The 12,202-nt window shown below is 36.5% G+C and overlaps 2 protein-coding genes across 2 annotated transcripts; both read left to right on the top strand.

The window, feature by feature from the left end:
- Positions 1-169: 169 nt before the first annotated feature.
- Positions 170-8,882, top strand: LOC135842411 (E3 ubiquitin-protein ligase TRIM33-like). The gene is made up of 18 exons (XM_065359861.1): positions 170-434; positions 601-888; positions 961-1,172; positions 1,252-1,380; positions 1,454-1,602; positions 1,678-1,788; positions 1,863-2,057; positions 2,125-2,237; positions 2,317-2,712; positions 2,787-2,950; positions 3,021-3,164; positions 3,252-3,507; positions 3,583-3,686; positions 3,754-3,928; positions 4,091-4,238; positions 4,444-4,639; positions 4,924-5,076; positions 8,430-8,882. Exons 2-18 carry the CDS (start codon positions 621-623, stop codon positions 8,601-8,603), a joined length of 3,087 nt encoding a protein of 1,028 aa, XP_065215933.1. The 5' UTR covers positions 170-434; positions 601-620; the 3' UTR covers positions 8,604-8,882.
- LOC135845197 (mucin-5AC-like) lies at positions 8,856-10,808 on the top strand. Its single transcript, XM_065363664.1, has one exon. It carries the CDS (start codon positions 8,856-8,858, stop codon positions 10,806-10,808), a length of 1,953 nt encoding a protein of 650 aa, XP_065219736.1.
- The last annotated feature ends 1,394 nt before the right edge of the window (positions 10,809-12,202 follow it).

Consider the following 12,202-nt stretch of genomic DNA (forward strand, 5'->3'; position numbering starts at 1 on the left):
TCACGCAGGTGTGTTTTTTTATGACGCGAAAGTTCGTAATTACGCGTAAATTACTAATGAAAGTTGGTAATTCGAGTGTTTTTCAACGTAAAACGGGTAATTTGACGTATTTTGATAAGACTTACCGTATTTACTTTTGTTCTTTTTTTTTTGCAGGCATAACCTGAGCCCGACTTTGAGCCTTGAAGTTTGAGAAGAAATTGGTAGCTTTTTGAAACCTTTTCTAAAATCCTTTACCGTTATAAGTACTTCAGTACAAAATGGCTGTCTGCGTTTATCGGAAGTAAATTCGCTATCTTCCCAGACGTCGGAAGCGGAATAGACGTTAGTGATAATTAATTTCGGTTCGTGAGCAAATAGTAATAAACAAATTCCAAGTTCACATGAATTATCAACACGATACCAGCTGTACATACATGATGCCAGTTTGAAATGTGAGTATTGATTAGAATATCAATTGTGAAAACTAGGCGGTAAATCATCTAGAATTTTCTTCAATTGAAATTGAAAATTTAACTCTAGACGAGAATTTTTTCTCCGAGAAACCGTATTGGGTCGAGTGTTTTGGTTACTAATGAAGATGTGTTTTTTGCTCCTTAGATCAGCTGTAGACAGATAATATGGAAACACAAACTGCTCGCAGCAGTTGTGTGAAATCAGAACGAGAAGATCGTTCGACAGCCAAAACGAATGGTGCTGGTGACTCGGATGAAGTGAGTCCTAGCGCTACCGACGATGGATCCAACACTCCTTGGTCAATATTCCAGTGTGTTTTCTGTAATAAATCCGTCACACGATTCGAAGAAGTGAAATTACTCGAGTGTCTTCATTCCGCTTGTATCGACTGTATTAATACGCCATCTAATTCGATAAGTAATGAAACAAAGAGTAAGTTGAACGGTTTACGTGGTCACTAGAAGAGAAAGTACGACAACGATACTATCACTTTTCATTTTACAGGCGGCGTTTATTGCAAAATTTGCAAAATAATTTCAAGTTCCTTGCTCGATAATCATTTTTTGGCTTGTTCGGTCCCGAATACCGAAAACGTACAAGGGAATAACGATGCTTCGAGATTAGCTAACGTAAAATGCACAAATTGTCACGATTCGTTGGATGCAACTAGTTGGTGTGTCGAGTGTAATGATTTCCTATGCGATGTTTGTGTCCAGGTAAGGTTACCAAATTTCGGAATTTGAACACGATTAGAGCTAATTGAGAGCTAATCCGTTCGTTTTATTTTTTCCCCAGGCACATCAAAGATTGAAAATTACCAAAGAACATACCATCAAGCCAAAGGAAGAAGCTGACTCTGATAACAATTCGCATAATATGATTGATACTAAACTGAAAACTATAGCTTGTTCTACTCATCCTCAGGTACCTTGATTCATTCATCTCATAATCAATTCAGCGATATTTCAATCTATTTACGAATGTTCGATTTGTGCAGGAAAAATTAACATTGTTTTGTGAAACTTGCGACAAATTAACGTGTAGAGATTGTCAACTAACGGAACACAGACAACATAACTATAAGTTTATAGATGAAATAGCCACTCAAACCAGAAAAAATATCGATACATTGCTCGCAGAAGTAAAGTAAGTGCGAATTTTCGAAATTGCTGTATTTTTTCAACGAGTTATTGAATGCTAAATCAAATTTATTTTCTCCAGTTACAAAAGACAATTACTTAAAAGCGCTATGAAAGTAATCGATGACAGACAACAGATGATCGTAGACAAGAAGAAAGCACTAAATAATGAAATCATGCAAGCATTCATGAAGTAAGCGTAATTTACTATTCGTGTTAGCCTTCCTTTTCAAGGACGTTTTTTTAAAACTCGTATCGTCATTTCAGACTGACAGAAGCGATCACTACCAGAGGTAAATATTTAGTCGAGAAGTTAAATGAAATCTGTGACACGAAGCAGAGAACCCTGAACGAGAAAAAAGTTGCTTTAGAACAACTATCGTTGCTTACCGATCATTGTACTGACTTTATTAGTAGTGCGCTCGAAAGAGGATCTGATATGGCCGTCTTGAAGACTAAAACGTGAGCAATTTTTATTCGTTCAAACGTCTCGAGTGGATCATTTTTTTTACCAATGTACTTTTTTCAGAGCAATGTTGAATCATCTTCAAAACGTTAAAAGTAAACGAGCTGATATACCCAACCCTGAAATTCCGGTTCGAATTCAAATCGCGTTAGATAAATCGAATGAAATTCGCCACGGTAAAATAATTTATGATCTTTTCCGATTCAATCGAGTATTTCAGAATTTCGTTTGTTTAATTTATACATTCGATCGTAGCAATTTCTCGATTGGGAATAATCATCGTGGACGGTCGTCAGTACGCTCCTCCTGTCGGTCCATTGGTGCAACAGCAAATGCACCAACAGCAGCAGCAGCTCTCTCAAGCGACTGCTTCTCAGCACAGTCATCAGCAGCAGCAGCAACAACAACACATGCAACAGCTTGGGGCACAACAACAGCAACAACAACATTTTCATCAACAGCAGAACGTTGCTCAAATGAATCATGCGATGAATAGTCAAATGTTCGTTCCACCTCCGGCTTATGGTACAAATCAAGTTAATCAAGTTATGAATAATACTTATAGCAGACCTTCGGGCCAAGGCAGTGTACAAAATTTGCGCCAACAAATTTCACACATCCGGGTACCTTCGAGTAATGTTCTATATTCGGGTAAGCGAGACTAAAAAAATTCAGATAAATTGTCTCGAAGAAGTTATCTCTAACGAATGGTTTATTTTGTGCAGTTTCAACTAATCAACAACCTGGAAGAAATGTGGGTCTTACCGCGTATCAGCAGCAAGTCACGTCATCTACACATCCTCAAAATTCACTCTATAATACTGTAGCCAATTATGACCAAAGCCTTCGAAAATTACTCATGACTGCTGATAAATCAAATCCTTCGCTAGTTAGTAATCGTTGGCTTAATATAGCAGCATGTTCTCTACGATGAATTAACGTGATGTATTATTTTGTAGATTGTGTATCAAAACGCGGATACGAATTCGAATGCTCGCGTTCAGTCAGCATCGCCTCAAGCTGGAATGTCCAGAACTTTGCAGTATTCTCCGGCGTTGAATAAAATGTATCAACAGACGTATCAAACTCAGTCTTCCATTATGGTATTATTAGATTCGACAACTCAGTTTCAATCTGATTCCTTCGTACGGAAACAAGTCTAGAATATTATCTGATTTTTTCGATTTCAGCAACCTCAAGTCACCGTACAACCAGGTCGATCAAATATGGTCAGTCCACAAGCACGTCAAATACTATCGAGAGAAAATTCGCTGAGTCCTTCGCCTCAACAACATCTGCAATGGCATACGCCTCAGATAAATACCAACGCTCATAAACAATCAGCCCCATCGACCAGTATGCAACCTCAAGTTCTGCACGACGATTCGTTTAAAATCACTCTTCCGCCGACCAGATCTAAACCTTCGGATACGCCTCCTGCAGCAGGTTCGATTTAAATACGACTTAATTCGCCGTAGCAAATTTTCTTCAAATGATTAATTATGTAAAATAATCGAACAGGAGTAGCTGTAACGTCTTCTGTTTCAAAAACTCCTAGTCCTCAATTGAATCAGGGTAAAGCTTCACCCGAAGAAACAGCGAAGAATTTAGATAAAGTTGGCCAAGTATGCGATTATCTCGTGTTTAAAATCGCCTCGAATTTCCTTAACTATATTCGAGTCTATTTTTCAGGACTCTGTGAACGATTTAATGGCCACGATCGCCCGACTAGACAGCAATGGCATCAAAGTAATACCGGAAACGAATCGCAAACCAGGTGATTCACCTTTAGTAGATAGTTCAACGGGACCACCAATTGATCAATTATTACATGGAAATTCGAACGACTCTACTTCTATAAACACAGGTAATTATATCGACGAAAACGCACGTACTCGATCATAATGGGAATAACGTAATGTCAACAAAATTCTTCCTAATGAGGTCGAATTACCGTTACTCCGATATTTTTATTTTGTTTACATTCGCGTAAATTTTATTTCATTTTTTTTTTTTTTTTTTTTCATAGCTGAACCAGAGACTCAAAAAGGATGCGATGACCCGAACGAAGACTGGTGCGCTGTTTGTATGGATGGCGGTGAATTAGTCTGTTGCGATAACTGTCCGAAAGTTTTCCATATTAATTGTCATATACCTCCATTGCCTGTTTTACCTGGGTAGGTGCTGGTAGATTATTTTCGAGTTGGCATTGGAAATTTAGTTTCGATACGATTAAACGCGTGTATGAAATTTGTCGATACCTACGTCGAATCTATTTTTAAACTAGTATATCTTTTTGTGCCAATTATGAACCTGATATCTTTCTGGTTGTTATCTATGTACTCTTATAATATGTAATATTTCGTGTTGGAATTTTTACAGAGAAACAGATTCGTGGCAATGTATGTTATGCACAAATATCATGGATTGCGTGAACGCTGTGCGTAACGCTACCGATGATCAGGCCGTCGAAGGACAGATGTCTCCTAAGGAGCGTATTATCATGGAACGATTACTGTTAGAATTGTATTGCCAATACGATCCCTCGCTTCCTTTCAGAGAAGTCGTTAGTCCGGAGGTAAATAGAGCATTTTAAAGGTCACCAGTTTGACCTGTAATTAATTATTTGAACGTAGAATACGGTTCGATTTAAAGTCTCTAGTTCGATATGAATTTCCTAATTTTTTATTTCCAATTGATAAATATTTTACGTTTTATTATTTTTATTGATATTTATAATTGATAGGAAGTGTTAATTTCGTGATATGGGCTATTTCGAAACGTCTGTTGTCTAAAAATGAGATAATAGTGTTTTTTTTAAATAGGTAATTGGTGATTAAATATTACTTCCTATGTTTTCAGATGACCGATTATTATCAGAAAATCAGAAAACCAATGAGTTTGGATATTATCAGACGAAGGTTACTGAAGAGTTGCCAAAATCCGTATACGAGTTTACACGAAGTTGTCAAAGACATAAGACTTATATTTAAAAATGCATACCGTTTCAACGAAGTAAGTTCCTATCCATAGACGGAAACAAGTTGAAAATATGTCTAGCGACTGAGCAAGTGAGGAGGAGGAAGTTCGAGTTTATAAATTTTTGAATGGATTTCAAATTCTGCACTCCGAAAAAAAAACATGGTCTGAAACCTTCATGCCCAAATTGATTTTTCAATAATTTTTAGCGAATTTTTGAAAATCCAAAAGTGACGATTTTTTGAGTTAGGCTTTCTCTGTAAAGGTAATGAAAATCAGTTACGAAGCTAATACCGACTCTTTCGTGCGAAATTCAGCAATTCTGGAGCCTCCAGCAAAGTTTTGATTTTCTCATCTTTCATCAGGGTGTCCAACAGTCCTCGTCATCTTACTCAGCCTACTTTTCTCCTGCTCCCCTCCCCCCCCACCAAATTTGTCAAAAAATCAAGATTTTTCTCCTATTGTCTTCATCATTGGAAATTTTCGAGTTTTTTTTCTCGCAGAATTTTGATTCAGCTGAAATAATTATTAACCCCTCCCCCCCCCCTCTCGAAAATTGAAACATTAAAAAAATGTTCCTTTAGAACAACATTTTAAGAATGTCCTGTGGATTTCTATTTTTAAAATCAAACGTAGAAATTTTTCATTCGTTCTCTTCTTCTTTGATAATTTTCAATTTTTTTCTCACTCACTCTCTAGTCAAGTATTCTTGAAATTAGAAAAATTGCTTCTTTGTCAAAATAAATTGCAAAAAGATTCTGCATTTTCCGTTTTCAAAATCGAAATTGAAAATTATTCTCCTTTCAATTTTTTTTTGAAATTGAAAATATTTAGTTTGAAATAAATTTTCAACACCCCTCTTTCCCCCTCACTCGTGGAATTGAAGCATTTGATGAAAGTTCCTTCCCAAAGTCCTGTTTGTTAGAGACCTTGGCATGCAAAACCAGTCCCCTGATCCGAATTGAATAATTTCCAGCCATTCTGGAGCCTTCAGCGTGATTTTCGAGTATTTCAATATTTTTGAATTTCTCCCGAGGACCCGAAAATTAATTTGGCTGGCTAGAAAATCGAATTCTGGATCATTTTCGATCTGTTTAACGAATTGATTCGCAATTTGGGTGGTTTAATTTTTTGCCAATTTATCATAAAGTCTTGCTTTTTACCAAAAATCGTCAAAAATTCTCGCTTTTTTAAAAATTGTCAAAAATTTTTACTTTTTGGCAAATTTGCTAAAAATTTTACTTTTTTTTCAAGAAAAATTGCCCAAAAGCGTAGCGTTTTTGCTAAAAATTGTAAATTTCCAAAAAGTATTACCATTCGCCAGCAATTCCCAAAAAGTTTTGCATTTTACTAAAACTGTCAAAATTTGTTTTTTTGTCAAAAATCGCCAGTAAGTAATTCTCGCTTTTTCAAAAATTCAAAAAAGTCCCAACTTTTTCCAAAACTGTTCAAGCTTGACGTTTTGACAAAAAGTGCAAAAAGTATAATTTTTTTGCCAATAATTGCCCAAAAGTGATGCTTTTTGCTAAAATTGTACAAGTTTTGCTTTTTTGACAAAAAGTGTCAAAAGTATAGTTTTTTTGCCCATAATTGACAAAAATGATGCTTTTTGCTAAAATTGTTTTTTTTTGCAAAAAATTTCAAAAAAGTTCAACTTTTTTCCATAATTGTACAAGTTTTGCTTTTTTGACTAAAAGTGCAAAAAAAGTATAATTTTTTGCCAATAATTGCCAAAAAGTGATGCTTTTTGCTAAAATTGTTTTTTTTTTTGCAGAAAACCCTCAAAAAGTTCAAATTTTTTCCAAAATTGTTCAAGCTTGCTTTTTTGACAAAAAGTGCAAAAAGTATAATTTTTTCGCCAATAATGATGCTTTTTGTTGAAATTGTTTTTTTTTTTGCAGAAAATCCCAAAAAAGTTCAACTTTTTTCCAAAATTGTACAAGTTTTGCTTTTTTGACAAAATGTGTCAAAAGTATAGTTTTTTTGCCCATAATTGCCAAAAATGATGCTTTTTGCTAAAATTGTTTTTTTTTGCAAAAAATTTCAAAAAAGTTCAACTTTTTTCCATAATTGTACAAGTTTTGCTTTTTTGACTAAAAGTGCAAAAAAAGTATAATTTTTTGCCAATAATTGCCAAAAAGTGATGCTTTTTGCTAAAATTGTTTTTTTTTTGCAGAAAACCCTCAAAAAGTTCAAATTTTTTCCAAAATTGTCCAAGCTTGCTTTTTTGACAAAAAGTGCAAAAAGTATAATTTTTTCGCCAATAATGATGCTTTTTGTTGAAATTGTTTTTTTTTTTTTGCAGAAAATCCCAAAAAAGTTCAACTTTTTTCCAAAATTGTCCAAGCTCGGTTTTTGTACCAAAAGTGCAAAAAGTAGATACATATAACTTTTTTGCCAATAATTGCCAAAAATGATGTTTTTTGCTAAAATTGGTTTTTTTTTGCAGAAAATCCCCAAAAAGTTCAACTTTTTTCCATAACTGTACAAGTTTTGCTTTTTTATCAAAAAGTGCAAAAAAAGTAGAATTTTTTGCCAATAATTGCCAAAAAGTGATGCTTTTGCTAAAATTGCTTTTTTGGCACAAAATCCTAAAAAGTTCAACTTTTTTCCAAAATTGTACAAGTTTTGCTTTTTTGACAAAAAGTGCAAAAAGTATAATTTTGGTTGCCAATAATTGCTAAAAAGTGATGCTTTTTGCTAAAATTGTCAATGTCTTGAAATTAGCAACAAATTGACAAAACCTCTCGCTTTTCAGTAAATTTGCTAAAAAATTTCACTAGTTTCCAAAAATTGTACAAAAGTCTCGTTTTTTGCCAAAAAAATGATTTTTTTGTCAACTGCAAAAATTTTCACTTTATTTGCTATAAATTGCCGAAGCCTCGTTTTTTTTTTTTACCAAAAAGTTGCAAAATAGTCCAATTTTTTAAAATTAAAAACGAAAACATTTCAATTTGAATTGTGCTGTGTTTTTGATAATTTTTCTTGACATTAAAATGTTTTACCAACGTTTTGTTCTCTTTTTGGTTACTTTTTCGAGCTTTTTTGATTAATGAGCCTTGCGCTGGAGGCTCCAAAATTCGATATAAACTTCAAAACTGATTTGATAATTTTTACTCAAAAAATAACATTTTTAATGGAGAAAAACGCTGCATTTCAAAAAATTGTAATTTTTAGATTTTAAAAAATTCACTCAGAGCAGAAAAATTAATTTGAGCTGCTAAATTCTTATTTTTAGGAGCCTAAAGACCGGTCAAAAGTGAAAAATGCGCACATTCGAAGTTTTCATTTCTTCGTTGCAGAACTCGAACTTTTTTTTTCACTCATGTAGCTGTCAACGATTCAAATTACAGCAAAATATTAACCCTTTGTATATTTTCACTTCGCAGGAAGGAAGTCAGGTATACAACGACGCGAAGAATCTGGAAGAATTTTTCGATCAAATGATGGGAAAATGGTTACCAATGTACGCGTTTGATAATGGAGCGCAAGACGACACCGGCGACGAATCTTTCAGCGGCCCACCGCCGGCGAAAAAGAGTAAAAAGCTGACCAACGAATGACAAATATTGAAGTCGCCGTTATCGAACAACGGCGATAATTCGCCCGAGCCGGAGGAAGTGACTCAAGTTTCCGAACCGATACCGGATGCGGAAACATCGACGTCAGATAATCACAATCAGAGTGCGATAACGGAGACCGAGGTTGATACGAATACTGAAACGGAAAAATCCACCGAAGCTGACACCGAAACCGAAGCTGCCGCCGTCGTAGCCCCCGACGTTGTCGAAAATGACGAGACTCAGAACGATATCATGGACGTGGATGCTCCATTAACGGTTTTGATGGACGACGTACCCAGTCTGAGTGTAAAACCGATGGTGAAATCCGAACCTATGGATAATTCCGCCGATCTATTGCTAGACGACGAGTTACGATTACAAATCGAGAAAAGTATCGAATTAGTTGTCGAGGAATTCTCTCGTAGTACGGATTGCCTTGCTGAAAGTTTAGCCTCGTGCGATGACATAAACTTGGAAAACAGTTCGGCCGATGCGGGTAGTACTGAAATAGCCCCACCAGAAGTCGAAGAACAATCGTCGAATAACGATTCGACCGAATACAACAACGACGAGCCAACGAATCCGCCAGAAAGTGTACCGAGTAACGCGACTGTTTCGTCGAGTTGTCTAAAAAGTGCTAACGTCGTTGTCGCCGAATTACCTCCTAAAATTCCCAACGATATTACAGTCATCCCGATAACCACCGGTAGCGTTGTTAATATCAAATCCGAACCCAGAGATACGACAGTCGAATCTGATCGTAAACTTCGAAAGTTCCCCACCAGTCATCGTGTATCGAGCAGTATCGAAAGCAACCCGGTGGCTTCCTCTAAGTGTGGTTTATATTTACCTTCGTTGACGAGCGGCAAACATCGAGCTTTGACTATTTTACCGGTGAGCTCGAGCGGTGCTGCGATCAAATCTACCATATCGGATGGTATAGCTTCGACGAAGCCGAAAATTCGCAACGATTCGGTCGAGTTTTCTCTCACAGCTGACGTGACTATTAAAAGCGTACCGTCTACGAATACCTCGTCGACCAGTAACGCGCCTTCTTACAAGGGGTATTCGTCCTCTTCAGCTTTGGCTGCGTTGAAACAAATGCGAGCCGGTGAATCGAACGTTCCGGTTTCAACGTCGTCGAGTCATTGTATGCCAGCTTCTACTCGTGGTAGCTCGTTACCGAACGATCCTCTGCTCGGATTAGCAATGACGCCGGCGCAAATGTACCTGGATAATACGATGGGAGTAAAACCGGATACGTTGGGTTCGTCCAGCGGATCTTGCTCGTCGTATAATTCCAAGTATTGTTCGTATAGGCCTCCTCCAGCTTCGTCTTCGATGTCCGATCTGTCTTCGTGTTCGTATTCCTCTCCTTCGGTGTGTGCTTCGAAGCTATGCGGTGTTGTACATCATTCGTTATCTGGTCCGTCGCCGGCGCAGTGCCAACAGTCGTCTGGTTTGCCCTTGCTGCCATACTCGTCTCAACCTTCTTCGTTCTGCTCTAATTTCAACTCGTACGCTCCAACGCCTCCACCTCTATCGTCACCTAAACACCTGAAACCTCCTATCAACGTTCTAAACTCGTGTCGAATGTCATCATCGTCTCCTGTGCCGGCTTATATGCGATCTCGAGAGCCATCTTATAGCGCTCCTATACTCTGCGATTCGTATACCGGCGGTGCTGGAATTCTGCCTCCGGAGTCATCGTCGTTTAGATCGACTCCTCCTTGGAGTACCCCGGCTTCGGCTTCGTTTCGTAGCCCAACATCTCCGGCAGCGTTCAACTTCACATTACCGTCGCCTAATATGGGACCTATCGCGCCTCCGCCACCGCCACCCCCTCATCCTGCCTTACCGGCGCCCAGTAACCCAGCGATGTTCCCCTCCTGCCCTAATCAATCGAATTCCCTCATGTTACCCACCACTTCTCATCACAACCAAAAAACGGTGCAAAATTCATCATCGTCGTCGTATCCGTTTAGATCATCGAATTTTACGCCGCCCAACTCGTCGTCTGCTTATCAACGAGCCCAGTGCTGTTTTTCGTCTCAAATCCAGTGTTTCAATTCGGCCTGCGCCAGTAGCTCGCAGCAGCAGTTTTCTATCGTGCAGCATTCTACGCGATTATCGAACTTGAAATCGAATTCTATCGATAGCGTGTCGTCTTTACTACAGTATCATACGTATTTCAAAAAGTATTGATCAACGTCAGAATAATTGCAAGTATTGAATTCCTTTTTTTTGTATGTTTACTCTCGAGAGGTAACGAGTATAACTCTTTTATTTGTTTTTATCATTTATATTTTTGCGTTATTGAAACGATAATCGATATTTACATATTTGATACATACGAGTATATGTAATTTTACGTTTTACCTGGATGGTTATTTATTTTTTTTCTTTCTTCGATATCAGTGATTGGCCAAAATACAGGAATTGCATAAAGGTTTTGGTGCTATTATAACTGTTTTTCATTTTTCAACGTCGAGAACGTTTGTAGCATTGAATGTACACACATAGTGATGTAATAATAATTGTTATAGAAGTATAAGACGTTTTACGTTGATAATTTATTTAACCTAGAGAATAGTCGGTGCAATACTCTTCCGTTTAGATATTTTAGAATATGTAAATGTTGTTATATTTTTTGGAATCTCATTTTAAGCAACAGTTCGCGTTCGTCAAGTAACCTCGCATAAATGTTATGGTGGGCAGTTGAAAGGTTCATTAATAATCGTAAGTTTATTTTTTAAAGAAAAAAGAAAAGAAAAAAAATGAAAAAGTTGGAAAAAGTCATCGTCAAACGATGCGGTGGAAAATACATTACTATAGTACCAAGTATCAAATGAAATGAATATTATGAATGCCTGTAATATTGTATTCGCTTTTCTCACTACTCTGGTAAGGTTATTTTTCCCTATTATTGTGTTATTCTTTACGTAATTGTATTTTTATCGATATTAGCATAATATAAAAATTAATTTTCAAATGTGTCGTTTGATTTTTGTTTCGACGGTATTTTTCTCGAAAATGTTTTCCCACTCCTTAGAAGCCTTAAAATAATGATTAGAGGTCATTTTTGAATTTTGCATGGGGTGGAAAACTGAAAGTGAAAGTGAAATTGAAATGCAAATACCTACTGAAAAATGAAAACTGAAACTGGATTTTTTGTTCTAGTTTTCATTCACTTTTTTTTTTTAGTAATTTCCCCCTTTTTTGGCCAGTTTTTTTTCTTCAAATTTATATGTACTAAACAGTCGAATGAACAATTTACAAATGTACTAGTATCTGCAAACTGCAAAGTAATGCAATTTTTCATTTTTTTTTTTTTTTTGAATAAGAAACTTTTTATTGAATGAAGGTTTTTTCAAGTTTTTTGTTGTTTTTTTTCAACATTGCAATGAATTACAAAACTGAAATTTAAATTGATAAAAAAAAAAGAAGTGAAAACTGAAATTTTATTCATTTAGTTTTTCCAACCCTTGCCCCTCCTCCCTAGAAGATCAAATTCGAACTCGGGTGGTTCGAAAACATATATCTGAATACCTCGTACGACATAAGAGCTCATTTCTAAATTCTCCCCTCCCCTCTTCCAG

The sequence above is a fragment of the Planococcus citri genome, chromosome 4 (assembly GCF_950023065.1).
Source record: "Planococcus citri chromosome 4, ihPlaCitr1.1, whole genome shotgun sequence".
NCBI classification, from domain to species: Eukaryota; Metazoa; Arthropoda; class Insecta; order Hemiptera; family Pseudococcidae; genus Planococcus; species Planococcus citri.